The sequence below is a fragment of the Aspergillus steynii genome, assembly GCF_002849105.1.
Source record: "Aspergillus steynii IBT 23096 chromosome Unknown P170scaffold_9, whole genome shotgun sequence".
Taxonomy (NCBI): Eukaryota; Fungi; Ascomycota; class Eurotiomycetes; order Eurotiales; family Aspergillaceae; genus Aspergillus; species Aspergillus steynii.
In genome coordinates, this window is record NW_020194406.1 from 1,283,115 (window position 1) to 1,309,305 (window position 26,191).

General features: G+C 51.2%; 12 protein-coding genes across 12 annotated transcripts; 7 read left to right on the forward strand and 5 right to left on the reverse strand.

Annotated features, from left to right (window-relative positions):
- Nucleotides 1-120: 120 nt before the first annotated feature.
- Nucleotides 121-794, reverse strand: P170DRAFT_288245 (PaaI family thioesterase). The gene is made up of 2 exons (XM_024843222.1): nt 219-794; nt 121-148 (listed from the first exon to the last, which is right to left on the reverse strand). Exon 1 carries the CDS (start codon nt 664-666, stop codon nt 277-279), a length of 390 nt encoding a protein of 129 aa, XP_024699852.1. The 5' UTR covers nt 667-794; the 3' UTR covers nt 121-148; nt 219-276.
- A 1,292-nt stretch (nt 795-2,086) lies between these two features.
- P170DRAFT_417255 (glycoside hydrolase) lies at nt 2,087-4,370 on the forward strand (the record flags this gene model as incomplete). Its single annotated transcript, XM_024847168.1, has 3 exons — nt 2,087-3,048; nt 3,108-3,387; nt 3,444-4,370. Exons 1-3 carry the CDS (start codon nt 2,219-2,221, stop codon nt 4,368-4,370), a joined length of 2,037 nt encoding a protein of 678 aa, XP_024699853.1. The 5' UTR covers nt 2,087-2,218.
- Nucleotides 4,371-4,656: 286 nt separating this feature from the next.
- Nucleotides 4,657-5,780, forward strand: P170DRAFT_513717 (uncharacterized protein). The gene has a single exon (XM_024855140.1). The coding sequence runs from the start codon at nt 4,686-4,688 to the stop codon at nt 5,490-5,492; it is 807 nt and encodes a 268-aa protein (XP_024699854.1). The 5' UTR covers nt 4,657-4,685; the 3' UTR covers nt 5,493-5,780.
- A 268-nt stretch (nt 5,781-6,048) lies between these two features.
- On the forward strand, nt 6,049-7,827 carry P170DRAFT_513718 (cytochrome P450; the record flags this gene model as incomplete). The annotated part of the gene is made up of 5 exons (XM_024855141.1): nt 6,049-6,256; nt 6,323-6,408; nt 6,464-7,225; nt 7,281-7,382; nt 7,439-7,827. The coding sequence occupies 5 exons, from the start codon at nt 6,049-6,051 to the stop codon at nt 7,754-7,756; spliced, it is 1,476 nt and encodes a 491-aa protein (XP_024699855.1). The 3' UTR covers nt 7,757-7,827.
- A 569-nt stretch (nt 7,828-8,396) lies between these two features.
- On the forward strand, nt 8,397-10,381 carry P170DRAFT_459076 (pantothenate transporter; the record flags this gene model as incomplete). Its single annotated transcript, XM_024851839.1, has 5 exons — nt 8,397-8,831; nt 8,883-9,097; nt 9,148-9,324; nt 9,372-9,911; nt 10,332-10,381. Exons 1-5 carry the CDS (start codon nt 8,413-8,415, stop codon nt 10,379-10,381), a joined length of 1,401 nt encoding a protein of 466 aa, XP_024699856.1. The 5' UTR covers nt 8,397-8,412.
- Nucleotides 10,382-10,741: 360 nt separating this feature from the next.
- Nucleotides 10,742-11,596, forward strand: P170DRAFT_450624 (type 1 glutamine amidotransferase; the record flags this gene model as incomplete). Its single annotated transcript, XM_024851138.1, has 1 exon — nt 10,742-11,596. The coding sequence occupies one exon, from the start codon at nt 10,742-10,744 to the stop codon at nt 11,594-11,596; it is 855 nt and encodes a 284-aa protein (XP_024699857.1).
- Nucleotides 11,597-11,749: 153 nt separating this feature from the next.
- Nucleotides 11,750-12,539, forward strand: P170DRAFT_288271 (uncharacterized protein). Its single transcript, XM_024843223.1, has one exon. It carries the CDS (start codon nt 11,863-11,865, stop codon nt 12,439-12,441), a length of 579 nt encoding a protein of 192 aa, XP_024699858.1. The 5' UTR covers nt 11,750-11,862; the 3' UTR covers nt 12,442-12,539.
- Nucleotides 12,540-13,915: 1,376 nt separating this feature from the next.
- P170DRAFT_367532 (purine and uridine phosphorylase) lies at nt 13,916-14,938 on the reverse strand (the record flags this gene model as incomplete). Its single annotated transcript, XM_024844810.1, has 1 exon — nt 13,916-14,938. The coding sequence occupies one exon, from the start codon at nt 14,936-14,938 to the stop codon at nt 13,916-13,918; it is 1,023 nt and encodes a 340-aa protein (XP_024699859.1).
- A 302-nt stretch (nt 14,939-15,240) lies between these two features.
- P170DRAFT_392897 (P-loop containing nucleoside triphosphate hydrolase protein) lies at nt 15,241-17,804 on the forward strand. Its single transcript, XM_024846000.1, has 2 exons — nt 15,241-16,336; nt 16,391-17,804. The coding sequence occupies exons 1-2, from the start codon at nt 15,287-15,289 to the stop codon at nt 17,417-17,419; spliced, it is 2,079 nt and encodes a 692-aa protein (XP_024699860.1). The 5' UTR covers nt 15,241-15,286; the 3' UTR covers nt 17,420-17,804.
- Nucleotides 17,805-18,178: 374 nt separating this feature from the next.
- P170DRAFT_288329 (uncharacterized protein) lies at nt 18,179-19,582 on the reverse strand. Its single transcript, XM_024843224.1, has 3 exons — nt 18,881-19,582; nt 18,776-18,829; nt 18,179-18,711 (listed from the first exon to the last, which is right to left on the reverse strand). The coding sequence occupies exons 1-3, from the start codon at nt 19,322-19,324 to the stop codon at nt 18,472-18,474; spliced, it is 738 nt and encodes a 245-aa protein (XP_024699861.1). The 5' UTR covers nt 19,325-19,582; the 3' UTR covers nt 18,179-18,471.
- A 1,123-nt stretch (nt 19,583-20,705) lies between these two features.
- P170DRAFT_440815 (uncharacterized protein) lies at nt 20,706-21,418 on the reverse strand. Its single transcript, XM_024850170.1, has one exon. It carries the CDS (start codon nt 21,370-21,372, stop codon nt 20,761-20,763), a length of 612 nt encoding a protein of 203 aa, XP_024699862.1. The 5' UTR covers nt 21,373-21,418; the 3' UTR covers nt 20,706-20,760.
- A 552-nt stretch (nt 21,419-21,970) lies between these two features.
- Nucleotides 21,971-23,583, reverse strand: P170DRAFT_513725 (tyrosinase family protein; the record flags this gene model as incomplete). The annotated part of the gene is made up of 1 exon (XM_024855142.1): nt 21,971-23,583. The coding sequence occupies exon 1, from the start codon at nt 23,576-23,578 to the stop codon at nt 21,971-21,973; it is 1,608 nt and encodes a 535-aa protein (XP_024699863.1). The 5' UTR covers nt 23,579-23,583.
- Nucleotides 23,584-26,191: the final 2,608 nt, after the last annotated feature.

Below are 26,191 nucleotides of genomic sequence, written 5' to 3' on the forward strand. Positions count from 1 at the left end.
AGATCAATTGATTGAGTACCTATGTCATTATATCTAGGTGCCGATTTTACTAGCCAAGCTGTCTACTACATTAACTCCGTATTCAAGGTACCCTAAGCGCCTTAGAGCGCTCAGTGCCCCTGCCTCCGGACCTCCGGTGTCAATCATACTTTATTAAAACAGTTTCATCGTTAGTCGTTACTAACCTTTTACGTACATAATCACATGTTCGATCTCACCTCGTCCGTATTCGCCTTATCATTCTCCCCCACAAGACACTTCCTCCCACATTTTGCATCATACACCTCTGCGCGCATCCTCGCCTTTCCTGAGAGCCCGAAAGTAAGTGACATTCAAGCTGCGACTCACTCCAAGGCTTGTGTAGAATCCAGGCCGCGAGATGGCACCCAACGGGACGGTCGTCAACATGTCGATGATAGTGGCTGCGCAGCCACCGTGGAGGACGCCGCCGAAGTTGGTCATGAGTTCTGTGACGGTGAAGGTGAATGTCGCGGTAGGACAGGGGTCGATGGAGGTGGATTCGAGACGGAGGCTGTAGCGTGCGAAGCTGGGGTCCCAGCCCTGAATGGGTGAAGTGTTAGCGGGAGACCTGGTGGAGGATTCAATGGGGCAGACATACCGGGGACTCGGCAATTTTACGGAGTTGATGGAAGCGTCTTTCGACATTGTGTTGGAATTCTAGTGGTGAGAGGGTCTGGTTTTCTGACAGGGATGCCATGATGTGCTTGGGGATGTTTGGTAGTTTCTTGATTGAGGATGGGTCCTTATCGCAATAAATACATGAGATTGAAAGCTGAAAGCTACGGGTTTTGCTGTTTGCGCCTGAAACCTAAGTGTTAGTTTATACATGCAAAAGTTCATGGTTTGCCTTCTGACATAACCTTCTTTCTATAATCTTATGCGACCTGACTCGTCGAGTTAATTCAAGACTCTGTCATTCGTCCATAGTTGTGCCTCAAACTCTGTCGAAGTGTAAAGCATCTTGATGTGCATGCTGAGCTTCTTGAGAAAGGTACGGGATTTGAAACTTTGGAATAGGCAAGGCTTTGCTCCTTACTGGCACACGTCATGAGATATCATGTTTTAGTATCAACTAATCAGGCTGTACAAGATGACGAAATGGCATGACTCTCTTGCTATGTTTAGCATATTAGTCTCTGTTAGAATAACTTTACAAAATACTGCCATCAAGGCTGAGTCACCGAAATTAAAGTTTATGGCAATCCCCTCGACAGGAAATATGAACCGGAAATACCACGTATATTCTAGCAGGTTTCTTGTGATAAGGGAAAGTTAAGAAAAGCAGTGTCGTGCAATTGTTCGGTTCTATGCTGATCAGTTCTTCCTTCAATAAAAAAAGAAAAAAGAAAAAAGAAAAAGAAAAAAAGGAAGAGAGAGACAGAGAGAGAGAGAGAAACTATGTAAGGTTGATTAGGGCTAGCCTTTGACGTCGACTGATCTCATGAACGCATTTGATCTAATATGATTCTTACGTGCCAACACTGGTTTCAAGTTTGTATATTCGCATAAACCATCTTAATAATATGACAGTATGTTTTTTTCCCTTCCCCACTAGCAGCGTGGCATCAATCGCCTCCCCGCAATCGACTGGGTTTGATCTCCGCACGGCATTGTGTCATGATCGACAGTACCAGTCCATTTGTCTGGACTTGGATAGGTGCGCCTGAATTTATCCACAAATCCCAGGAGACTATACCAGGTAGGACGGAGGTAAGTTGCCGTCTAACCTACTCAAATAGAGTTGATCCCCACGATGTACTTGAAGAGGAAATCGCTACTTTACCAAAACATCATCATGGTTTCAACAGGTAGCTTTGTTCTACATCTTGCCTTACTATTAGGTCCACTTCTAGCTCATGCTGTGATCTTCAAGCCGCAGAATGATTTCAAGTCCATAGACAACCACAATAAATCCATCCCCATTAACCTAAAGCCTCTGCTAAATAACCGCGCCTTCGGATTAAAGCCCAACGAATCAAATTTCGACGGCTACGGAAGTAAGTCCTCCAGCATCACATAACCTTACTCTTCTAACCTCAAGTAAGATGCCTACCCAGCCCAACACCTCCCACCCCCAACCTTCACCTACAGCGGCATCACTTACCACTTCCCCACCTATAACCCCACCGGCCCCGACAATGTCCTCGCGCAGGGCCAGGAAATCCCCCTCCCTCGATCCAAATACCTGAGCGTGCACATGCTCGCCGCTTCCGAGTCCGGCATGGCCGCGGAAACCATCAACGCGACCTACGCCGACGGAAGCACTGGCTCAGGCCCCGTGCTCGTCCCGGCCTGGTGGAGCTGGCCGTACCCTACCGGAGGGGATCTTGTGTTCCCGTATTTTCTGGGTAATGACTCGGTGGATTATAATAGGTCGAATATCTTTCACACGGTCAATTGGTTGGATTCCTCGAGGGAGTTGGTTTCGTTGACGTTGCCGAATGTGACGGGGGGGAAGGCGACGGAGCCGGGTGGGGAGAGTATCGGGACGAGATTGCATGTTTTTGCGATGTCGGTTTGGGAGGTTGAAGGTGGGGGAGGGGAGCGGCCAGTATTGGAGGTGCAGTATGCGAGGTCGACGAGGAAGTGGGTTGATGGGTCGGAGAAGGTGCAGATTGTGGAGGTGAGGGTGAGTAATGTGGGAGGGGAGTTTGTGCTCCGGACTCACTCGGTGAGTCTGCGTGTTGATGCTCCTGGTCTGGAGACGTTATTGCCAGCGCAGATTAAGCGTCTTGCGCCTGGAGATCAAGCTGTTGTGGAGATTGGCGTCAGGAATAAGCCGGGGGTTGAGCCGGGAGTTCAAGGGGTGGCTAGCGTTGTGGCTTTAGGGCATGGTGTACATGGTACGAACTATACGTTCGACGCAACTTACGGCATCCCGGACTACGAGGCAACGTACGAGTCGATCTACGCGCACGAGTCGCCGAGCTGGTATGATAATGCGAAATACGGCATCTTTATCCACTGGGGACCGTACTCCGTTCCGGGTTGGGGGAACTCGGGAGAGAATGAGAACTATGCTGAATGGTAGGTCGTTTCTTTTGGTTCGAGTTGCTTATTGGACACACGTTATAACTTCATCCAAGGTACTGGTGGGATCTTAACCAAGGCCCGAACACGTCAGTTGCAACCTATGAACACCACCTAGACACATACGGTCCCAACCTCGTCTACGACGACTTCATCCAGAACTTCACCGCCGACGCATGGGACCCTAAGGAATGGGTGGATCTATTTGCAGACGCAGGCGCAAACTACTTCGTCCAAGTGAGCAAGCACCACGATGGGTACGCTCTCTTCGATCTACCAGCCAATGTCACGAAGCGGACGTCCTTACATATGCCTCCATACCGAGATCTCATCAAAGTACCTCCATCCTACTACCATGTATCCAGAAACCCAGCCAAACACTAACAACCCAGGAACTCTTCTCCGCCGCATCAACATACCAGCCGCACCTTCACCGCGCCGTATACTACTCCCTCCCCGAATGGTTCCACCCCGACTACTCTCAATACGGCTTCGGCTCGTGGCCCGGAGGAAACGCTACAAACCCCTTCACCAACACCACGCTCCCCTACATAAACTACGTCCCGGTTACAGACTACCTCACCGACAAAATCCTCCCCGAGATGCAAACCCTCGCCACCCTCGGCACCGAAATCATGTGGTGCGACATCGGCGGCCCCAACCTGACCACCGAGTTCGCCGCTACCTGGTTCAACGCCGCCGCGCGACAGAACAGACAAGTGGCCATGAACGCCCGCTGCGGGCTACCGGGGGACTTTGACACGCCGGAATACGCGCGCTACGAGGCCGTGCAGGTCCGCAAGTGGGAGACGAGTCTGGGCATGGACCCGTATAGCTACGGGTATAACCGGGCGACGCCGCTAGCTCGGTACATGAATGCGAGCGAGATCGTGAGGAGTCTGGTGGATGTGGTGAGTAAGAATGGGAACTTTTTGCTGGATATTGGGCCGATGGCGGATGGGAGGATTCCGGAGGTTGAGCAGAGGCATTTGAGGGAGGCGGGGAGGTGGATTCGAGAGCATAAGGAGGCGGTGTTTGAGACGAGGTATTGGTTTGTTAGTCCCGAGGAGGGGGAGGTGAGGTTTACGACGACGGGGGATGCGTTTTATGTGGTTTCGTTGGTGAGGCCGAGGGGAAGGTTGGTGTTGAGGTATCCGGTTCCGTGGGTTGAGGGGGATCGGGTGGTGGTTGTTGGGGGAGACATGCATGGGAGTGTGGTGCCTAGTTGGAGGTTGGGTAATGGGAGCTTGGTCTTGGAGGTGGACAAGAAGGTTGCTGATGCGGATCGGTATGCATGGGTGTTTAAGATTGCATACTGAGGATTAGCTGGGGCTGGGCATTCCTGCTGCGTTGAGTGACCTTGAAGCCAACAAGGGCACGGTTAGGGCTGGAATTTAAGAGATATCAGCCAATGAGTATCGAACACAATACAATCAACTGCCATCAATAAGAAGAGGCGAGAACAGCGTACTAGAATTCTGTACTGATCCGACGAGTGAGTGGTAGTGAGGTGGTAGAAAGCCTATAGAATTAGTGGACTATAGGCTTACAGTCTTACCCCCCACCAAGTTTCACCCCATCCCCATCCACCAACCTCCATCCCTCATCACATCTCCACATTCAATTCAAACACTATGTCCGCCCCTTCAGGATTGCCGTCCAACACTGAAAGACCGCCCGAACCGCCCGACTGGCTCGTGACGTGGAGAAAACGGTATCAAGGCCAGCCCTGGGGGTTCGTGGGCTTCCGAACTACCCCTGCAGTGGAAGAGTTCCCGACCCGAGCCCGAGAGACCGCGGAGATCCCGCTAGACGAGGCCCTGGAGCAAGGGCTGCCGGCTGACGAAATTGCTGAGGCTCGCAGAACGTTCGAGATTCGGTGGTTTGACGTGGAAGAACAAGAAGAGGAGGAGGGGAAGGAGAAGCTGGATCCAGTTGAGAGAATGCGGGCCCGATATCGCACGATGCGAGAGTCCGGGACCCTACCACCGGGCCTCGCTTCGCCGGTATTTCTCTGCGCGTCTCCGTTGGCTGTGGCCTCGGTGCCGGCGATGTCGTCTGGGGAAATGCCCGGGACTACGAGCTCGCGCTGGCGACCCTGGGCGCCGTTTCTGCTAGCTGTCGCGACGGAATTGGAGCAGGGTCTAGTGGATGAGGAAGTGGATGAGTCGATTGGTTGCAGGCGGGAGAAGGATTGGTTCAAGCCTGTATTTCGAGTCGCTGTGGAAGTGCTGGTAGAGGAGCTGTGGTGGGTTGTTGTGGAGCAGATCAACACACTAGGGAGGATGACAAGATTTGTCCAGGAGGCGTCAGTGACAGAGGAGAGACAAGGTGATGATGATGATGATGATGATGATGATGATGATTTGGATGCTATTTGGTGGACAGTACACGCGCCACCGCGCCATATGAGGAAGAGAAGGATGTTTGCTAGCGAGTGATGGAATGAGTCTTTTCTTCATTTGCTTTACGGATCCGGACCAACCTATCGCGACATTGCCACCAGTCTGGATGGAACATTGTGCTCTCACCATAGCCAGTGGTATTTGTCCCTGATGCCGTGAATCGACACTGCAGGCGTCCAGTGTCTGGTTGAAAAATCGAGAACACCCATAATCGGCCGAACAACATCCGAAGAGTGACGAATTTAATTGCTTAGCGTGGATTATCATGCAAGCCAAGAGATCAAACTAGCCTAAACATGCATCCACTCTGGCTAGCAACGCGGAAGGAATAGAAAGAGGAGATCTGACGAGAGCAGAAAAGAGGAGAAGTTGCGTTGGTTATTTGCGGACCTGGCGATAGGCCAATGGCTACTGGGATTATCCTCCAACGACATGCCTCGAAACAGCTACTGCGGCACCTCGCTGATCTTAATTGGGTTCTTGAATATATTTATTCGCGGGGTAGGGCTTATTTGCGTCCCATTTCTGCCTCGCATTTTGTCTTCGAGTGTTCAAAAGTCTCTTGGATTTGTGTTGGGTTGATCGATTGATTATGACTGCGATATTGCTGGAAAAGGCCCAGGCGGCATTGCCTTACCTCTTGGTTGTTGTGATAGGGTTCCTGTTGAAACGAAAATATGCACCGTCGATAGCGCACATCAAAGGACCGTGGCTGGCGTCGGTGTCGACCATCTGGCAGATCTGGCACACCGCGAAAGGAGACATCGAGTACGCTGTGCGCCGAGAGCATCAAAAACATGGTATTTCCTCTACCTACGCTGCGTCCAGTTGACGAGAGACGAAGGAATGGCTAACTCCCAACGCAGGCGACTTCGTCCGAATCAGCCATAACGAAGTATCATGCAGCCATCCCGACAGCATCGCCGCGATTCTAGCACCACCATACCGCAAGGTAAGCTCCAAACAACCTCCAGAGAGACTATCCAGCAACTAACCCACACCCACAGGGGGAATGGTACCAAGCGCTCGCCGTCCCCGACAAATACCACCAAACACCCATGTCCGAGTGCGACCCGAAGCGCCACCGCGAGCGATCCTCCATCACAGCCAGCAGCTACAGTCTGTCGTACCTGATCAAATCCGAGTCGCGCGTTGACACCTGCATCGAAGAGCTCCGCACGCAGATGCAGACTCTCGCTCGCTCCAATCAGCCCTTCGCCTTCGACGACTGGCTCAACTTCGTCGCCTTCGACGTCATCGGCGAGCTCACTTTCTCGCAGCGTCTCGGCTTCGTGCGCACCGGCAAAGACATCGATAACTCCATCGGCAGCATGCGGTTCCTCATGCTCTACCAGGCCGTCATGGGATACATGTACTGGCTGCATCCGCTGGTCTTGCACAGTCCGTTCGCGGGGTACTTTGGGTTGAAGCCGCATGCGCATATCTTCGAGACGGTCAGCGCGGCGGTGGAGAAGAGAAAGGGAAAGGCTGGGCTGAAGAATGATATGGTGTCGCAGTGGATCAGTAATCATCAGAAGTGGCCGGAGAGGATGGAGGAGAGGGAGATTCTGGCAGTTGCGGGCATGACGACGATTGCGGGCTCTGAGACTATGACGGGGGCGCTGGCGAGTTTCTTTTATTTTCTCTTGAAGAATCCGGAGTGTATGGAGAGGTTGAAGGGGGAGTTGAGGAGTGCGCATAGGGCTGGTCAGCTCTCGCCGGTTGTTCAGCATGAAGAGGCGAAGCAGTTGCCTTATCTGCAGGCTTGCGTGGGTTTTATATTTGGTTTGAAGCTCGAGAGTCTAAGGTGCTGACATACTGCAGATCAAAGAATCTCTTCGATATTTCGCCCCCGTGCCGTTTGGCCTCCCTCGCATTGCGCCTGCAGAGGGAATCAAGCTTGGTGACCACTTCTTTGAGTCGGGGGTAAGCCAGAACCCATCTCCCTGATTAACGCAGTGCGATCGCTAAAGAAAAGACAGACAATCCTCTCCGTCAATCCATTCGTCATCCAGCGCGATCGCAGATACTTCGGCGATGACGCCGAGGTGTTCAATCCCGATCGATGGATGCGACCCGAAGCCGCAAGTTACGAGAAGTACCTCATCACCTTCGGGACCGGATACAACGGGTGTCCGGGGAAACAGTTCGCCTATGCGGAGATTGGCAAAGTCACGGCCACTTTGCTGCGAGATTTCGACTTCGAGTTCGACAAGCCGGATACGGAGTGGGAGCATCGCAGCCATTTCACCATTGCGCAGAAGAACTGGCCGGTTAGGATTCGGCAGACCGAGTTGTAGGTATTTTGGTTTGGAGCAGATGAATGTGGGATTATTGAACAAAAGAGTAAGGTTTTGATGTTCGCTTGAGGATGGGATCTTGGGTTGGAGTGTACAGTTGTGTAGCGATTGTTAGAACCAACGACTAACTATTCATAAAATGGGCAATTTGACCGGTTTCATTCCTGTGACGAAATAAATTAGTCGCAGTAGCAGGAATAGGTCTAAAGGTCAAAGATACACCGCACCGGTCATCCTAAAGTATGATACTTCACATACCTCGGAGTTTATCGAAATTGGCATCGAGAGTTTAAGTGTACCGACTATGAGCTGACACTTGACGATTTAACGATGCCTACGCAATAATAGTGGGTTATTTTAACAGAGTCTTGACAAATCAGGGTTTGCATATACAAAGCATACCCAAAGCGCTCCGATAATCCTGCAAATGAGTTATCAATGGTGGAATCAAGCAGCTCCATGGCGCCATCACCAACCGCGTGGAAGACAGCCGTCGAGCTACAGGAGGGGAAGCCATCAAGGGCGACGAATCCTGCATTTCAACCGACGCATCTCATCCCCGGTCGCTGTTGTGTCATCGCCGGCCAAGCATTTATACCGGCGCCCTCCCTGTCAACCGCCACTTCACATCCCGTCTGACATCCACGGCATTTCTCATGATCAAAATGGGCTGGTTCAATCGGGACCGAATCGCCATCGTCCTCTGGGGCCATGACACTAAAGATCGGGCGCTTCTCTCGAAATTAGACTTCACGTTGTTGCCTTACTTCTCGCTCATTTGGTTTCTGTTCGGTATCACGAGAGCCAGTTACTCGTCCGCGTATATCAGTGGGATGAAGGAGGCGCTGCATTTCGAGGGCAAGGATTATAATTACATGAGCACCGCATATATGGTGGTTTATGCGGTGTGTCAGATCCCAGGGACCAGTTTGTTGACGATCCTGAGGCCGAAATATGTCTTCGTCACGGCCAATGTTATCTGGAGTGTCTTGACGCTGGTCACGTATAAGTTGACGGCGGCGTGGCAGGTCATTCTGCTGAATGCGATCGAGGGGGGCTTTTCGGCTATTGCATAGTAAGTCGCTTTGTTGAAGGGGCTGGTGGCGAGATATCTGACTGTCTGAAGTGTCGGAGGGCATTTTATACTCGGCTCGTGGTATCGCAAGTCCGAGCTGGGGAAACGAGCTGCTGTGTTCTGCTGCTTCGGTCATGTCGGGAGTATGGCTGGGGGTTGGATCCAGGCGGGTTTGCTGCAGGCTTTGGCTGGCAAGGGAGGGTTGCCTGCCTGGCGATGGATCTTTATCATTGTTTCGGTGATGACCATCCCGGTTGCGTTGTTCGGTGAGTCTAGCCGATCTTGAAAGGGGGTCAGATATGCTAACTCAGTGCAGGCTGGTTCTTCATCCCCGATCTCCCTGCCCACCGAGCAGCCTGGTATCTCAACCGCGAAGAAAAGGAACACGCAGCAGAGCGGCTAGGCAAGGTCCCCGAACAATCATGGGACTGGACGGTCCTTCGACGAGTCTTTCTCAGCTGGCAATTCTATCTTCTTCCCCTCATCTTCATGCGTAAGTCGCCCCCCAAACTCCATTCCAATCGCAACTAACCTGAGCAGTCTACTCCGTATGCGTCCAATCCCTCAGCAACAACGTAATGGCCCTCTGGATGGCCTCTCGCGGCTACACCGTGATCCAGCAAAACAACTACCCCACGGGGATCTACGCGACCGCCATCGTCGGAACGGTGCTGTACGCCGCGATATCCGACCGGCTGCGCTCGCGCTGGGAATGCTCCGTGGCCATCGGGGTGACGTTCATCGTCGGAAGCGCCATCCTCGTCTCCAACCCGGCCAAAGACACCGGCCACTTCTTTGCCTTCTACCTGCTGGGCACGACCTACGCGCCTCAGGCCCTGTGGTACTCGTGGATGGCGGACGTCACGAGCCATGATCTCCAGCTGCGGGCCATCTCGACGGGGTTCATGAATTCGTTTGACTTTGCGTTTGTGACCTGGTGGCCGCTGGTGTTTTATCCGATTACGGATGCGCCGCATTTCGAGAAGGGGTATATTGCCAGTTTGGTGACGGGGGCCATGACGTTGCCGTTTATTGGGTTGATTGTGTATTTAGATAGGAAAGGGGTTGGGAGGAGAGAGTGTGATGGGGATAGTCGGTTGGATGGGAGTGTGGATGAGGAGAGGATTCAGGTGGTGAGAGATGATAGGAGTGTTAAGGGTGTTTAACCATAGATACAACGAATTAGTGTAGTAGTGGGTCAAAGTCGTACTCCTTGTCCCCTAGATAGTACAAGATAGAGTGTTCGCTCTCTCGGCAGGATTCGTCCCGCGATAGCTTTATCCTGGAGCTAGTCCAGTTTACCGATGTTAATGAGTTTGAATTTGATGATTGTTAAGGTAGAGAAAGGTTTTAAGGTAAGTCCACCCTCTATCTCAGAGCCGAATGGTCTAGAGCCTCTAATGCAGAAATACCCCTTTCGATTCGGCCTGGCTGCCAGGTGCAGGTATCAATAAAGCTATACAGGCACACTTTCACCGATTTACTCTGACATCATATCAGATATAGGGTCAACTAAGGTACAGGTGGGTTCTTGTCCACAGCAGTGTTGATCGATAGGCGAGTGGGTTTCTACAAACCACTCCATTGGCGATTGCCTTGGACAAAGAGCAGATTTCAGTCCGACTGACGTCAAACCCCCGGCCAAGAGTGGGCCAGTTCCTGAGAATCCGATGTCGCTTCGTTCCGGCTGTTCAGAGCAAGAGCCAAGTCCCTTGGCGGTACCCATAGGGCTCTGATTTGGAGGGTCTTCTGGTTCCTCTCCACGCGCGTCGTTCTCGGCGGCCCACAAAATGCAAGGGATGCAATGACGTACCTTCCGAGCATTCTTTAAAGCCCACGTCTGATCGCTGCCATTGAAATTGGACTTTTCCTCACTCGCAAACGCATCCCAGTACACAATACACACAGACATGGATCAAACATTCCAACCCACGCCATCGGCGCCCGTCATCCGCCTCATGGTCCTCGAGACCGACAAGCCTCACCCCGACACATACTCCCAGCGCGGCTCCTTCGGACGGATCATCTACGAGCACTTCAGCCGAGCCGGGCGCGAGCACCGCCCCCCTCTCGGCGTCGAGACGGACCAAGTCTTCGTCGTGACCGAGCAAGGCGGGCGCATGCCCTCCGCCGCCGAGTTCGACCGGTTCGACGGCCTCCTCATCACCGGCAGCGTGTACGACGCCCACGCCAACAACGACTGGATCCTGCAGCTGCTCTCCCTCCTGCGCACGCTCTGGATCCAGCGCCCGGACTTCCACTTCCTCGGCGTCTGCTTCGGCCACCAGCTCCTAGCCCGTCTACTCGGCGGCTCCGTCGGTCCCGCGCCCTCGCAGGACTGGGAACTCGGCCACTGCCGCATCGACCTGACCCCCGTCGGCCAGCACATCTTCCACACGCGCAACGACCACGTCCATCTGCACCAGATGCACCAAGACCAGGTCGTGACGGCCCCGACCGCTGCGTCCGCGGGCCTCGCCCACCTCCCTGACGACACGGAGATCGCGTGCTGGGGCCGCAGTGACCACACGCCCATCCAGGGCCTGTATATCCCGAATCGGCTGTTCACGACGCAGGCGCATCTGGCCTTCGACGAGGATATGGTGAAGCGGCAGATTCAGATCCGGGTGGACGCCGGCGGGATTAAGGATTTGGAGCACGCGGATCGCGCGGCGGAGACGGCGCATCTGGAGCATGACGGGGTGGAGGTTGCGAAGGCGATATTGCGGTCATTTGTGTATGATAGAGATGACGGCGAGGATTAGAATTAGATATGATACGCATGTTGACGCTGTCTATGACTAGTATGGGCTTGGCTATGGCGTGGAGATGGCCGAAGTGTGCCCGAATCAAACATACTAATGCATGGCGCCAACGTGAGTTGCCGCCCAACAGGCCAACGGCCACAACCCCAATGCCCGACCGCACCTCTTTCTATGCTGGCAACGGGAATAGCGACTGCAAACACTCGCTACTATCCTACTAGCGACTCGGGCACAACCTCCCCAGAAATCCCCCGCCCCCTCCTACGATGGCCGCCCTCGGCATTAGCGTCCTGACATCTCCATCCTCGGAATCCTCGAAAACAACTGGCTACGAGGGACTGTCCGGCTACCACTTGAACGCTCCCAACCCCCCGCCGGCGCTCGTATCGAAGGCCCAACCAACCGAGTCACCTCTACACCCCAGTGCAGATACGTCCACGGATCCGACACGGGAGATATCCAGCCCTCGCCCTCAGCTCTTTCCCCCGGGCCAGTCCCCGATTCCCGTCAAAAGAACGATATCCGAAGACTGCACCCAAAGCGGCCCGTCAGACCGGACTCGCAAGTACCACTGTCTACGGAAAGACGCCGAGCGACAGGAAAGACCGCATCGTTATCTGCTCGAAAAACCATGCCTCCCCGCGAGGATGCTTAGAGGCCACCCTGCGCCTCGGCAAATCCTTTCCCCCCAGTCCAGAATCCCCGGGTTCCGGCTTTCAAATCCCTCCATGGGCAACGGAGTCGCGAAGCGGCCGTCGCGCGAGAAGGGCCCGAGAAGAGTGGCACCTCCTATGTACAAACTTCCAGAGTTTACGGGCCCAATGCGCTCAAAAATGGCGCCTTAGCTCTTCACGCGCTGCGTCGCCGACGGTGAGGAGATTTGCTGCACCCGATTCAGTACCGAGAGGGATTGTATCAGCAGAATAACCCTACCAGCAGAGATCGTCGGAGAGCGCGACTGTGGTTCTGATACCTGACCCTGACGGCGGAAGGTCTCAGCGAATGCCACCGGCGGCATGAAGGCGGAAGAAAAATCCATGGGTCAAAGGTAGGACCTAAAGTCGGGTCCTATGCAGTCTATATTTACAGTGTAGTCCATTCCTTTTTCCAGGACTCGGACCGTTCTACTGGGTGAATGACACGGATGACAGCGGGGGACCAAACATATAAGTAGCTCATTCAGGGGTTTGATCGATCTACTCATGTAGCTTGTGTTCTTGGCCGCCTTTCTGGCTCGAGCCCTTCCCCGGAGTTATATTCCTTGACGTCGAAGCCCGCCCATGCGGTTGAGTAACTGGACGCAAATACCAAGGTTCATGAAGGCCGCCTGAGGGGTTAGTTATAACTCACTTCTTACATGCCAGAAGGACGTCTATCTGCACAACGTAAACGGGAAGCATACATTAATGCTGTCGTTAGACACGTGGTATGAGAAGCAGCCGTGAAGTAATGCTTGGCTCATCAATTACTCACCGGTAGTGACCGCCATGTTTTGAATAGATAGGCGGCAAGGCGGCGACGACACGACCAACTGTAGGACAAGCCTAGAGAGAAGGGTCCATGCACTCCCACCAACTGACTCTGGATTCGCGGCGTTTGGACTTTGGCAATGTAGAACCAAGCACCTGAACAGTCGCGCGGGGAAACGCAAGTGCTCGACTGCTAATATCGACATGGTAGCTGATGAGCAGGAGCTTGAGAATCCGCCCTGGCTTATGGAATGCAGATTCGAGCGCGTCAAGCAGTGACTGTACGAGTGTAACTTCTCTGGCCTGCACGACAAGAAATGAATTCTCGAGCTCGTTGAATACTCTGGCTAGGCTGGCGGATGGCCTTATGCTGTTATCTTGTATAACTGTGGGATTCCTTGGTGAGATCCGTTGCACTTGTTGACCGAGGCAACATATGACTTCCTCCGTTGTCAGTGGCTCGTCGTACTCGGGCGTGAGGATCCAGACGACTGTCTGACCTCTCTTTTGAAGAAATGCAACCACCTCGAAAGCGAAGGTCTCTGCCCTCTGGGCTGCGCTTGGACTGTGAGCTTCGATAACAAGAGTGGCCGAAGAGTTGGATTCCGCCCATTCCTTGAGTGCAGTCATCAGCGGGACGGTGTCTGTCGGAATGGGCTTCCACAAACGGCTTCTCTCGGCAAACGACTGGGCTTTGCTCCAAATGCCTTGTAGGCTTCGATGCTGTGTTACTTGATAAGTGTGTGATAAAGGTGGTGGATCGGGTGTGGTATTGGAAGGGTCGTATGCACCCGGGCACAAGGATGCATCAAATTCTGTATGCTCTATCACCGAAGAGGGAGAGCGGACCTCACTGATTCTTGTTCATCAGTGAATCGTGCCAAAAGGTACCCGGGGTTAAAACACACCGGATATCAATCATTTTCGTCTCGCCAGGATATGGTGCATCATAAACTCGCACCTGACTGAGAAGAAGCTTTGCATAAGCCGCAGCAGCTGCAGCGGCATAATCCTGCCATATCTTGGATTTGTGGGAGTCCGAGTAGTCGCATATCCCTCGGATCACGAGTGAAGGTAAAACATTAAGTATCCCAGCCGCTTCCATCTCGAAACAAAGAAAGCCGTATTGATCCGCTAAGCGGTCTCGGAGGACCGCGTCTCTGATCACTTTGTTTCCGGAGGCAATAAGTCCGTAGTGGATACATGGGTATTCGAAGCTCCTTGCTGGACGTTGGACCTTGAGGCCAAGATGACCCTCGCAGTTTGCTTCCGATGGGGCGTGCACGCAACCACGGGGAAACAAAATATCGTACTCTCTTCCCAGGAACGCATACTTCGGGTCCTGCTGCGCAATGGTTTCCAAGAACGCCTGCAGCGGGTTAATTGTAAGGGTCGGGTTCGACCTCAAGCCATTGATCGCGCTCAGCAGAACCCGCGGCGGCCTTTGGAGTGATCCTGTCTCCAAGAAGCAATCTTCTGGAGTAGCCTTTCCCATATCGTATTGTATAACCCCAGACCGTGTCCCGGTGGGGACGCCGACCACCACATCTCCAAGCCCTATATCCTCTTTGCTGGGCGCTCCTCCCGCGATGCCCACCAACAAGCAGAACTGCATCGCGGGAAAGCTCATATACATCTGGGAGGCAACGCTAGCTGCAGAGTTTGTACCATATTCGGCTACAGGGAGACATGTCGCTACGATGCCGTGTCTGCTCAGTGTGCCGAGCGTGTAGGTGTTCGTGTCTCGCGGGTGGACTTTCACTTCGGGGTGCGTCGAGTCTAGCAGGTAGCGGACTGCTAATAGCTCCTTGTCTAATGCGCATATTACACCGACGGTGTAGTCGTATACTGTGAACTCTCGATGGTTGACCATTTCTGTTGAATCAGAGGACGAGATCGAAGGGTTACTGCGAGGAGAGTGAAGGCCAGGGGAACTCCCAGCAGGCAAAGGCGCGTGTACTTAACATGAGCAGTAATAAACCTCAATGACGGTTGAGCCCTCAACAGTCTTGCTGTCTATCTATGCTGTCATCTGTTGTCTTTCCTTTGATACGATCGGGAAGTGATGAAGCAGTTGGGCATGGGCAAGGCGCTCGGCGAGCTGACCATCGACCCCGCTTGCTTGCTTTTTCCAGCACGGCCAAACACAGCAAACATGTGCTGGGCAAAAGTCACCTCAGCTCCTGTCACCAGATATTGCAGAAATACAAATGAATCCACAATGTCACTTGTTGCAAAACGACGAGCTGATCGCGAGCCTGTTGACCGTCCCCACAAAGCACGCAGGCCCTCGCCGACACAGACGAACAGCTTTGTGCCCTTCACCATCCACCGAGCCTTATGCAGCGCCCAGAAGGACCATACAGATCACCCCAGGCGAGCAGACTATTTCGACGCACCCCGTCTGTTTTACGGCGACAGCAGGGCAAGCCATTTACGAGGAGAGGAGCAGATTGACGATCTTGACGAATATGTGGAGAACCACGAGGACATCAGTTTGGTTTGGATAAAGTTTTACTATTGCGATGATTACCACGAATCCGCCCGAGATCAGTTCGAAATTCTTCGGGCGCCTTTGCATCCGATGAACCCGATGCTCATGCGCCACTTCTCCATTCTCTACGCCGACGCCAACGAGGCAATCCCGGAACACGAGGAGATTTCCATTGTCGATGATAAGATCAAGGACGCTGTCGAGGAGGTCATTGATATCAAATGCGATCGAATCTCTACCGCAGTAAGGACACAAGAAACCTCAGCTGCGGTGAGCCGCTTATACATCCATTTGAGGCATCCTAATGTCCAAGACGACGAGCCAGAAAAGGCCTTGGACGATCTTCTGAAATACATGGAAATGGCATTCGAAAAGGAGTACCAGGAGGCGGACGACTTGTTCGCGCGAGGCTACGTGACGCGGAGGCATCTTGCGAAGCTGTTCTGGAAGGACGAGGTCATTGTCGCAAGCCGTGGAGGCCAGCCACGGGCATATTTATGTAAGGGCTGGCCTTACTGGGAGGGGGACGACTTTGTCTTCCCATCCGTCACCTGGTCATTTGATGGACAATTCTTTCGGGGGGAGGAATTGGTCACTCTCGAATACCAATTTCACGCAGAGGAAGAAGTCCCTATAACCGACTTGCCTGTGTATCCTCTTCGTGTCGCCGATGATGTGAAATCACGTTTAATAAGGCGAGGGAGGGCATTCTGGCGGTGCCGAAGCAGGCAATTCGTATCCTACATGCCATCGCCTTCAGCCGTCGAGCTTCCAACGGTATGTCACCTATTCGACTAATGGAATATCGTTACCTTGCTAAGTCTCGCATAGTCGAACCCCCGCTATATGGTAGATGCCAAAACCTATCATCATGTGCATAGCGAGTCGACTCCTGCAGCAGGCCGATCTTACCTCTCAAAACATGAGCATGACCAAGAGTTTCCCCCAGATGAAGAGTTTCAAATTCTCCTCCCCGCGACTATTCCCGCGTTTGGGTTCCATGACAAGAAGTGGATCTCTGTTTCCGTCGAGGGGATTCGCGATATAAAGTGGAACGCCGAGGCTTTTAATCATCTCGTTCTTAAACACACGAAGAAGGAATTGATAAAAGCCCTCGTGGCTAAGCACACGGCTGCTGGTGACACAAATGATGTGATAGAAGGCAAAGGGAATGGCTTGATACTGCTCCTCCATGGTGGGCCAGGCACAGGGAAGACCCTCACCGCTGAGTCGGTGGCGGAGCTCACGGAACGACCACTATATCGCGTCACCTGCGGAGATATTGGTACGAATGCGGAGGAGGTTGAGCGATACCTCGAGTCTGTTCTTTATCTTGGTACAGTGTGGCAATGTGTCGTTCTCTTGGACGAAGCCGACGTCTTTCTCGAGGAGCGCACACAGCAGGACTTGAAGCGAAACGCGCTGGTCTCCGTATTTCTCCGGGTGTTGGAATACTACTCCGGTATTTTAGTCCTTACGTCGAACCGAATCGGGACATTTGACGAGGCTTTCAAGTCTCGAGTACAATTAACCCTTCACTATCCAACACTCGACGAAGTTAGCCGTCGGCGAATTTGGTCCAATTTCATCACCAGGCTACACCGTACAAATCCAGAGGCAAAGGCCGACCAGATCTTGGAAAGGCTCGATGAGCTCAGCACCTTCAAGTTGAACGGTCGCGAGATTCGGAACAGTATTAGGACTGCAATGCTCCTGGCCGAGTTCCGGGGGGAATCCCTTCAGTATAGCCACTTACAGGACGTCATCGACGTGTCCAACGAGTTTGAGCAATACTTGTGCGACACACATGGACACAGCGCGTCCGAGTCTGCTAGATTCCAAAGGATTCGAAAAGACTAGAGCTACAAGGTACGAAGTCAGTCATTATTGACACGCCAAGTCTTCACGGGACAATTAGGCCCACGGAAAATTTGCTCTCCAATGAAAGCTTTCTCGCTAGTATCGGACCGTATATCCGTCAACAATCGATTCTTTCTGTAGCTACACCCATAGCAAACAACAGGGCTTAATAATTGCTTGCCTTCTGCGAGGGAAAGCGAGAGCCGTAGCGTTTCTTTAGCTTTGATTGATCATTCTGTGCTGGCTGCTGCTGACTGGTCTGACACTGTTGTGTCTGAGGCTCCGTACGCTGACTGATGGTACTCGGGACATTTTTCAGCCTCCTCCTGCGAGAATTCGCTTGAACTATTGATGACTTCTGTTAAACCATGGCTAACCCAATAAGAAGAACACCGAATTCCTAACGTGAAGAAGAATACAAATTGGCGCCCGTTGCATCTGCTGAGAGACCTCAGGGAGACCCCCATATCGATCTGCGGATTGAAGTTATGTCACTGAACATGTTCAGTAAAAACCACCAATCCCCGGATAATCCGAGGCTTTCAAGCTCATGATCCGGTATAAAAGGCTTCAGCACCATCCTCGTATTATGTTGCTGTTGCTTTGCCGCCTGGGCATGAGCAGCGGGCTCAGCTTGTCCCTGCTGAAAAGCACCCTCGCCCATCTCCGCACGGTCATGCTGCATAACCTCTATTGCAAAGCCCTTAGAAGCGTGTTAAAACGCAACGCTGTACTCCTGCCAAGCCTGAGGCGGGCACTGGGTAGGCGGTTCATATCGGAACATTAGACCAACAGCCCATATCCTGGTTCATTTTGAATAAGCGTCGTTGATAGAGTTGCGGGTACGGCTGTCGCATGTTCGCTCCTAGGTGCATATTCATGTCTTCCGTGTTCTGCGGCTGTTCTTGCTCGGCAGCAGCAAGAGCAACGCTCGTGCTTGAGCAAACTCCTCGGGGGTGAGCTGGCCGTCACTTAAGCGCCCTTGCTGGGCGAGTAATATCTCTCTTTGCCCGAGAAACTCCTGCTGCCGCTGTGGCGTAAAGCCCATGCCATCACCGATTTGTCCCGTTTCCATCAACGTTGGTAGAGTCATATGAGTTTCTTAGATTCCGCTGCCTGACGATCTTTGCGGGGTAATCCGGCCTCTGGTGTAGTCTTGGGCTTCTCTGAAGCGGTCGGGGAACGGGCTTTCTTGATTGATGGGTGATCTTATGAGCGCGGACGCTCTCTCGCTGGGCGAAACGTTTCTGACAGATGTCGCACGAGAAGGGTTTCTCTCCTGTGTGGCGTCTCTGATGAAACTGACACAGGGCCGGTCAGTCAAGGCTCTCCTTGAGTTAGAGGTTGCATGCTTACCTTGAGGTTTCCTAGCTGTGAGAATCGCTGTCCGCATCCGGGCTCTTTGCAAATCTACGCCTGGTTAGATGCATGGTGTCTCCAGATAAGCATCTTTACACTCACGAAGGGCTTGTCCCCGGTGTGGGCTCTCGTATGGATGTCCAAATGGGTCTTCTGAGCGAAGCTTTTCCCACACTCCGGCAGCGTACATACGTATTCTCGCTTCTTCTTCGAACCAGATTCTGGTGCCTCAACAAGCACAGGGGGGTGGTGATTTGCAACTGGTGGTGACATATAAGGCTGAGAGTAACCATTACCACCAACGTGGGCCATATGGACGGAAAGTGGCCTCAGAACATCAAGATGTGGTTTCTCTCGCCGCTCGATTTCTTTCAGCAGACAGTGGTATTTGCGCGGTTGGTCAGAGTCTGAGACTTTTGTGCAGTCTTCGGATATCGTTCTCTTTACTAACAGCGACGGCTTTGGCTCTCTAGACGGGTGATACTGCCTAGGTCTGGACGTTGCTCCCATCGGCCCAGCAGGAGGGTACATTGGCTTATTTGGCATTGCGCTCACTTGGGAATCCTGCCTTGCTGGGGATTGACCGTCGGAGTCCGGGGTAAGCTAGCCGGCAATCCAGCGTGTTGTTGTTTTGTTATATAAACACAAACACATACGTATATTTGCGACTCGGAGTCGAGACTGACAGGTGAGTAATGCGATGGTAGGCAGATGAAGCTGGCGATTCTGGGTAGCCAACGCGGAGCAATCCCCTCTTGAGAGTCAGTGGCAGTGCAAGGACTTTGGGCTCCAGCACGTTTGTTGGCACCAGCACCGATCAGGTGACTCGCTATTATGCCTCAGCAAGTGGCTGGTGCATGACTTCCTTGTCCAAATTCCTGCGGTCACAAACGGCAGTATGAAAATGTGCCAAGAATAGGCTGGATAGCTGCTGGTTATATTAGTTGAAATATTAGTTCAGGGTCCATTGTTGACTTTCTTTTGCTCCATGTTGACCATTGTGGTCTTTGCTCTGGGGTGGTACTCCAAACAAGTCTCTACTATGAGATCTCGAAATCATGCCTTACTCAGTGGTACATTCACTTAAACTAACCTACTAACTTATACAGCGTCACATAGGACTCTAATTTACTTCCTGTCGGATATTATATCCACGCTTTTCTCGACCCCCGCCAAACAAGCCGAGAAAAGTCCAGCTAGGTATACTTCAAGCCTGCCTCTCATAGCATTACGAATATTGTCGATCTTTAGAATATAGCTCGAATGTTTACCAAGTTTAGTTGGTGAAATAGGTAATAAGTGAAGAAGTTGGAATGATAATTCCTTTAGATAGTCTCGGAAATAATATTAATAGGTATAATATTTATTTTAAAATACCCAATAAGCCTTAAATAACAAGTATATTCGTAGTAACTTCATAGTAATTACTATCAAATGGAATACTGATCCTTTTATACAAGCAACCCCTCCGGTACCTTATTTCCTGAGAGGGGAGCTACCTTTAGTAAAATGTCAGAAATGAATATTTAGAGAGGTAGGGATTGTATGCGCATTACTTTACACGGGATCTATGAAAGAATTCGGGAACAGCTTCATGAATTAATTGATTGAGGACTAGTTAGAATACAGAAGGAATCAGGGGGTCAAGAGCATAATGGGTATAGTTCATTTGACAATAGCGTATCTCAGTTCCTTGAGGGCCAACAGAGCAACAGGTCTCATGAGGATATCGATAAAGCTCCCTACCTGTGTGATATCGTCTATAAATATAGCATTATACTTTTTTTTCTTTGTATTCTCTACTTTATATTATTATAAAATATATTTTCTAATATAAAAAATGGTTTATTTAATTCTTAATAAAGAAAGACATGAGATATCTAATCATTTATTTATTATTTGGTATGAATGGATGAACAAATCAATGATCGAAATGAATGAATTCGTCGATAGTGGATGGCCTGGATTGTAGTCTCATGATGCTATGGATAAAGCTCCTCCACCTGCGTGACATCCCCCACAAACGTAGCTCCATACTCTCTCATGATCTGTATCCTCTCCTCCATATCCATCGCGAAATACATCCTCCCATAACCCCTGGGCAGGTGATCGGCACTCGCAAACCTCAATACCCACACGCCCACTCCATCCGCCGGCCACCCAAATACCACCACCTTTTCTTCTTCCTCCGTCATCTCCCTCAGTCCGATCTGCGCCTCGGCGAAATCTTGCCTACTCGGCCACCACTTCGCACCGGTCCGTCGCAGGAGATCGCAGAATCTGTCTTCTTCGTCGGCGCTGGGCGAGCGCTGCGTTGTATGAGAGCGGGGGAGTGATAGGAAGAGCATATGAACAAGGTCGGCGTTTTTTCTAAGAATCCCGCCAGTCGAGGGGTAGCCGTAGACAACGCATCCCCCAGTGCTGAAAGTGGTCCGTTCAGTCGTCGACAGAGGAGGACATGAGACGTCCTGTCGGTCGTCCATAACCGGCTGTTGGTGAAAGATGGGGAAATGGTCCACGTTGATGGGAAGGAAGCGGCCAATGGTTTGTTGGCAGAGAGTCGATAGAAAGGTGGAGATGATGGCGACGAGCATGCCGCTAAGGCTCTTGCTTTGATAAGGCTATAAACGGGGGAATGAGGAGAATGAGCGCACTCTCAGGCTTATGCAGGTTACTGTCTCAAGATATAGGTAGGAACTGGGAGACGCTCCCTTCAAACGATTGGGCAGGATCCTTGACATTACAAGCACAGTCATATCAGATGACCCACTACAATTTGCCAAATATACTTCCTTGGCCGTATACCGCTAACCAGTTCAACACTAGCTTTAAGGTATTTCCAAGCCTTATAATTCCAAAGTTTCAATTAGTCTGTGCATGGTATGGTCAGAGCTACGTTACATTGTGATGGTTCATTCTCTAGGCAACTCCGTGGTTTCTGCCAAGGTCTGCCTAAGTCGACCTACTAAACTGTTAATTCCTAGACTCAAGTCTACGTGGAATCGATGAAATCACTCGGTAACAGCTTCGATGACTAGCTAGGAGAAAGAAAGAATCAGGGAGATGTAGGTTAAACCCGTAAAACTCGGGTTTGACGGCTCATCTCGCTCAGCACTCTAGCAACCAGGCGCCAACGCTCCACATCTTCGGGTACATCGGCGACAGCATGGTTGAGTCGTAGGTAGTGACCGGCTAAGTCAAATGCTCCAGAGCTGGTTTACCAGGAGCCCCAAGCTCACTATGCGGAACCTTGAAAACCCTTTTATGGTTCTGTATAGCCACATGGAACCTGATTTTCTGGGTGAGATCACCCTGCTGGTCATCTCCGAGTAGGAGGTCAAGCATTTCCTGGCTAATTGGGATGAAAGAAACAGCATCAAGGTGGTTTTGGCAGTTTGCGCAGTTTTCGATGTTCCAGCGACTTAGGATGGGCTCTCGACCGACTTCGACCGACACAGTTATGTCTTGACTCTCCAGATGGTCAGTCGTGGCATAGGTGCGAATCACAAAGGATCCTTCGTAATCGGCTCGGTTGATGTTCGAAACAGCGAACAGGCGGTTGGGAACATCTGGCCCAGAGGGCACATCCACCTCGTCTAGGGACCCGGGGCCATATGTATATCCCAGGGCTTCAATGTCGACAAGGTCCTTGGAAGTATATAGATTTCCCGCGCTGGACTTGGGGTTGACGAAGGGCTCCAAGGGAGAATCCATAGTCAGCACAGTACCCGCTGGCAAATTAACCATGCCTCCAGGAGGGACCTTGGCACCGGGATCCTTCTCATTAATTTCAAAACCCTTGGTGGCCTCGTGTCTCTTTTGCCATTGCCAGAAGACATAGTCGACAAAGCAGTGGTGAAGATAGAAAATCGGATCGAAGGATGCGGTGTTGTTTTCGCCCATATCGCCGTTCGCACCGGGAATTTCACCATCGTTTATATTCCCATCACCCGGGTCGTAAAACCCCCCGACGGCGAGATGAATGGCGTTATGTGGACTCTCCAATGGTACAACATATTGCGGGTTCTTTTGCTTTTCCCGGGTCGTCATTTTGTGCTTGGCGGACTCCGTATTCGAGAAAGTAGTATAGTCTGGCACCTGGAGACAACGCTTGTATTGAGTGAGGACAGCCAGCGTGTCCTTATTCGGGCCTTTGAGCAGCCAGTTCGAGACATTCTCGTTGAGATATTTCGTGCATTCATCCGGATCCGGGTACAGCGCATTATGCGCAGTCGTTTCCTCCTGATCCTCTGCAGTCCCAACCAGGCCCGAAAGGGGGTAGCGAACTGTTTCGTACCCCTCTGGCTTGGTATATCTGTTCTTATCACTAGCATCATCATCAAGCTTGGCTTGCAGTTTGAAAGAGTACAGTGGATTTGGAATTTGCTTGCCATCCAACGGGTACTTCACCCAGGTGAGAACCTCTGGGATGATATTGGCACCCGTGGAATCTCCCGTTATGGAACACTCATCCCAGAAAGGAAGCATGACATCTTCGCATCCAGGAGCGGTTTGAAGAGCACGCTCTAGGCGAAGGAGATAGGCACGATGCCAGGTTGGGAAGAGGACACAGCCATGAAAACAGTATCCTCCCCACCATCCATCCTCATGAGAACTGGGTGGTGTATTGTCACGGAAGGGCTCGCCATGGTAACCGGCGATGACTTGGAAAGAGTTGGGGTCATCGGGCTTTAGGCTCTGGATGTGGACAAAAGCCTTAACCAACTTGTCGAGTGGTTCGCGGCTTCCTTTGTTGTAGTCATCCTGGAGGTCCGCGAGAGAGCGACGTGCGTTAGACATGATGGTCAAGGCAGATGGATGATCTTGCTTGAGGCAAAGAGTAGTTTAAGAAAGAATGAAAGAGATATATCCTTCGTACTACACTGACTGGGCATGAGGAATGGGAATGTGTCCCTCTTATACCTGAACGATATCGTTGTTGACATCATTTCCCATTAGCGAATTAATTGGTCTTTGATAGTTCTCGAGATTCCTTTTTCATATAATCGGACGATAGCCCGGCTGCAGATCAAAAGAGGTGTACACGTATACAGGGCCCCAGCGTGTAGACCCAGCCCGGGGATTCTCCTGGAATTCAAGTTTTCACTATGACTCGCTGTTCATAAGTACGTTGGGAAGGTTGCAACCTTTTTGCATACAGCAAGAGAGATGACAAGGCAGTGATTCCGCATGTTGCGTCTACCTACTTCGCGAGGAGCTTGCAGCACATCCAATCATATATAAGGCGCACAGTACCACCTGATGCCTGTAGGGTAGGGATCGTCGGTGCGGAGGTTCTAGATGTCTATAGTATGATATATCATAAAAGTGACGAGGGGCTGATCATCTCACAGCTCTGGACTACCTTGGTGAATGGAGGGCTGTTTCTGGAGTGGAGAATCATCTAAAGGAGGGGAAATGCACAGGGCCGCGCCAGTCGGAAATAATAAAGGCAATTTCAGCCACTGGCATGCGGTGCTGCAATGCATAGCATATTATTGGGAGCTCACGCAAGGACTCTCAGCTCTACTCATTGTATACAAACTGAATCACCAGGTTCTCTGGTCATGGATACAAGATAGGATGAATAGCTCATGGGATTATTTGCATCGACTCTTCAGCCCGCCAGCCACCGTCGTTATTTGACACGCTCTACTTATACGTTTGCCGTCTATAGTTTATGAATGGTCACAAGGATGTATGATTAGGGCATGCTTTCGGAGTCATGCATCTTTCAGCTGCCTAGGCGTTGCATTTACCTCGGGGTCCACTAAAAGGTGGATTGCGACTATGCCTATCGGCCTATACTGTGTGTGTGGGGATTATGCTTCCAGATGTGGCGGCCTGAGCTTTGCTGCAGTCTAATTAGTTGGTGCCTCTTTGACCTGCCCTTCATCCGGAAAAGCAACATGGGAGTCCATGGCATGTCTAAGAGACCAAATAAACCCTGATCACGTATGGGAGCATTCTCGGCAACTGGTAGTAGTAACTAGTACCTAATGTCATGCTATCCTAGGTCTAAGGTATCCTAGACTTACAAAACTGTTTCGAGCCCTCTGCACTATAGCTCAAGCGGTGTCGACGCAGTAGAACACCGGGTAGGCTCGTACGCTTAGAAGCAAATCAGTAAAGCGGGGTGGCTGCAACCTTTCTACCATATGCAAGTTGCATCAGTACTTTTTCCAAGATGGATATAAACCAACCGGGGGTTATGCACATCTGGGCGGGGTAAGCACTGCTGAATATGCTGAACAGCGAATACATGCATCGCAGCGCTACATGCCCGGCTTGTCTTGAATATACCAAATATGAAAGTATCTCGTCACTCTAAGCTCTCTATTTTACTTTATTATATTCATGTTGTTTGGCTTTTCGAATGTTCTCTCTAATTTTCATAACTTTTGACAAGGCTTTAAAAATCCATATTTAGGCCTTGTTTAAGTTGCGGTTGCGGCCCACTCTTGCCTTGTGGGCCGTGGTTTAGCGCCACACCTTGTTTCTCCTAAAGAACCATAAAGAGGTCATGATATCATGGGTTATTGGTCGATGTAGAGATTGGTTGCTAGTAGAACACTATTGGGCAAGGATTGAGCTATCGCAGGACGCTATCTATCCTAGGTGTTCTGTTTGTCACCAATAAAGACACAACACATTGCGTTAGATGAACATCGTTTTCTCTCATACGAAGCTTGGGCCCCTGGGAATGGTAGCTAGTACTTACTAGTGCCATATGAAAAGTCTAGTTGATTAGCATTCCATTTATCTACCTCGCCTAGAGCAATTCCGCGTCAGACAACAAAGACCAGAGAAATAAGTGTCGACCCTGGGTCTCGACTGTATACTGACTATCCATGCCAACAATCCAGCCTTGACATGCTATCGCGCATATTGGAATAACATAACAGATATAGCATACACTCCTCTCCAACCCCCTTATACTTAGTCAGTCGTAACCCCTCCTCTCGTTGTCTCTACTTTCAGTTTCTCCTTGATTCAAGATAATTAAATAAGTATAAGACTTCCGCATGGAGCTAACATTTGAATTTCTATATCATCATTGATGAGAGTAATTTTGATCTGTTCTTTAAAGAACATTTCAAGATCTTTGGCTATCAGTGTAGATCTATATTGCTTTAGAGAATTGCCCTAGAAGATGGCACCAACAGCATGAGTCCGATCCTACGGGGAGTTAGAGGGGAATAACGATCACATCCACAAGGCAATGACCCCGGGCGACAGCCCATATGCAGATATTGCGATGTCACATTCGAGGAAGCGAGGCTTTTTCAATATGCAGGTAGCCATTACAGAATGGTCATGACAGACCAGCGCATCTTTTCAAGTCGTACAAGTCCGATTGATTAGCGAGACCAGTTCCAGGGACTTCGACGAAAGTATCGCCAGACAAAGCTG

Excerpts from the sequence above, each read along its gene's own strand:
- P170DRAFT_288245 (XM_024843222.1), bottom strand. The coding sequence starts at position 666 with ATGTCGAAAGACGCTTCCATCAACTCCGTAAAATTGCCGAGTCCCCGG.
- P170DRAFT_513717 (XM_024855140.1), top strand. The coding sequence starts at position 4,686 with ATGTCCGCCCCTTCAGGATTGCCGTCCAACACTGAAAGACCGCCCGAA.
- P170DRAFT_288329 (XM_024843224.1), bottom strand. The coding sequence starts at position 19,324 with ATGCCAAATAAGCCAATGTACCCTCCTGCTGGGCCGATGGGAGCAACG. Across the intron at positions 18,830-18,880 it reads ACACCGGGGACAAGCCCTTC|ATTTGCAAAGAGCCCGGATG; the intron begins GTGAGTGTAAAG and ends AACCAGGCGTAG. Across the intron at positions 18,712-18,775 it reads CACAGCTAGGAAACCTCAAG|AGACGCCACACAGGAGAGAA; the intron begins GTAAGCATGCAA and ends CAGTTTCATCAG.
- P170DRAFT_392897 (XM_024846000.1), top strand. The coding sequence starts at position 15,287 with ATGTCACTTGTTGCAAAACGACGAGCTGATCGCGAGCCTGTTGACCGT. Across the intron at positions 16,337-16,390 it reads CAGCCGTCGAGCTTCCAACG|TCGAACCCCCGCTATATGGT; the intron begins GTATGTCACCTA and ends AGTCTCGCATAG.
- P170DRAFT_440815 (XM_024850170.1), bottom strand. The coding sequence starts at position 21,372 with ATGCTCGTCGCCATCATCTCCACCTTTCTATCGACTCTCTGCCAACAA.
- P170DRAFT_288271 (XM_024843223.1), top strand. The coding sequence starts at position 11,863 with ATGGCCGCCCTCGGCATTAGCGTCCTGACATCTCCATCCTCGGAATCC.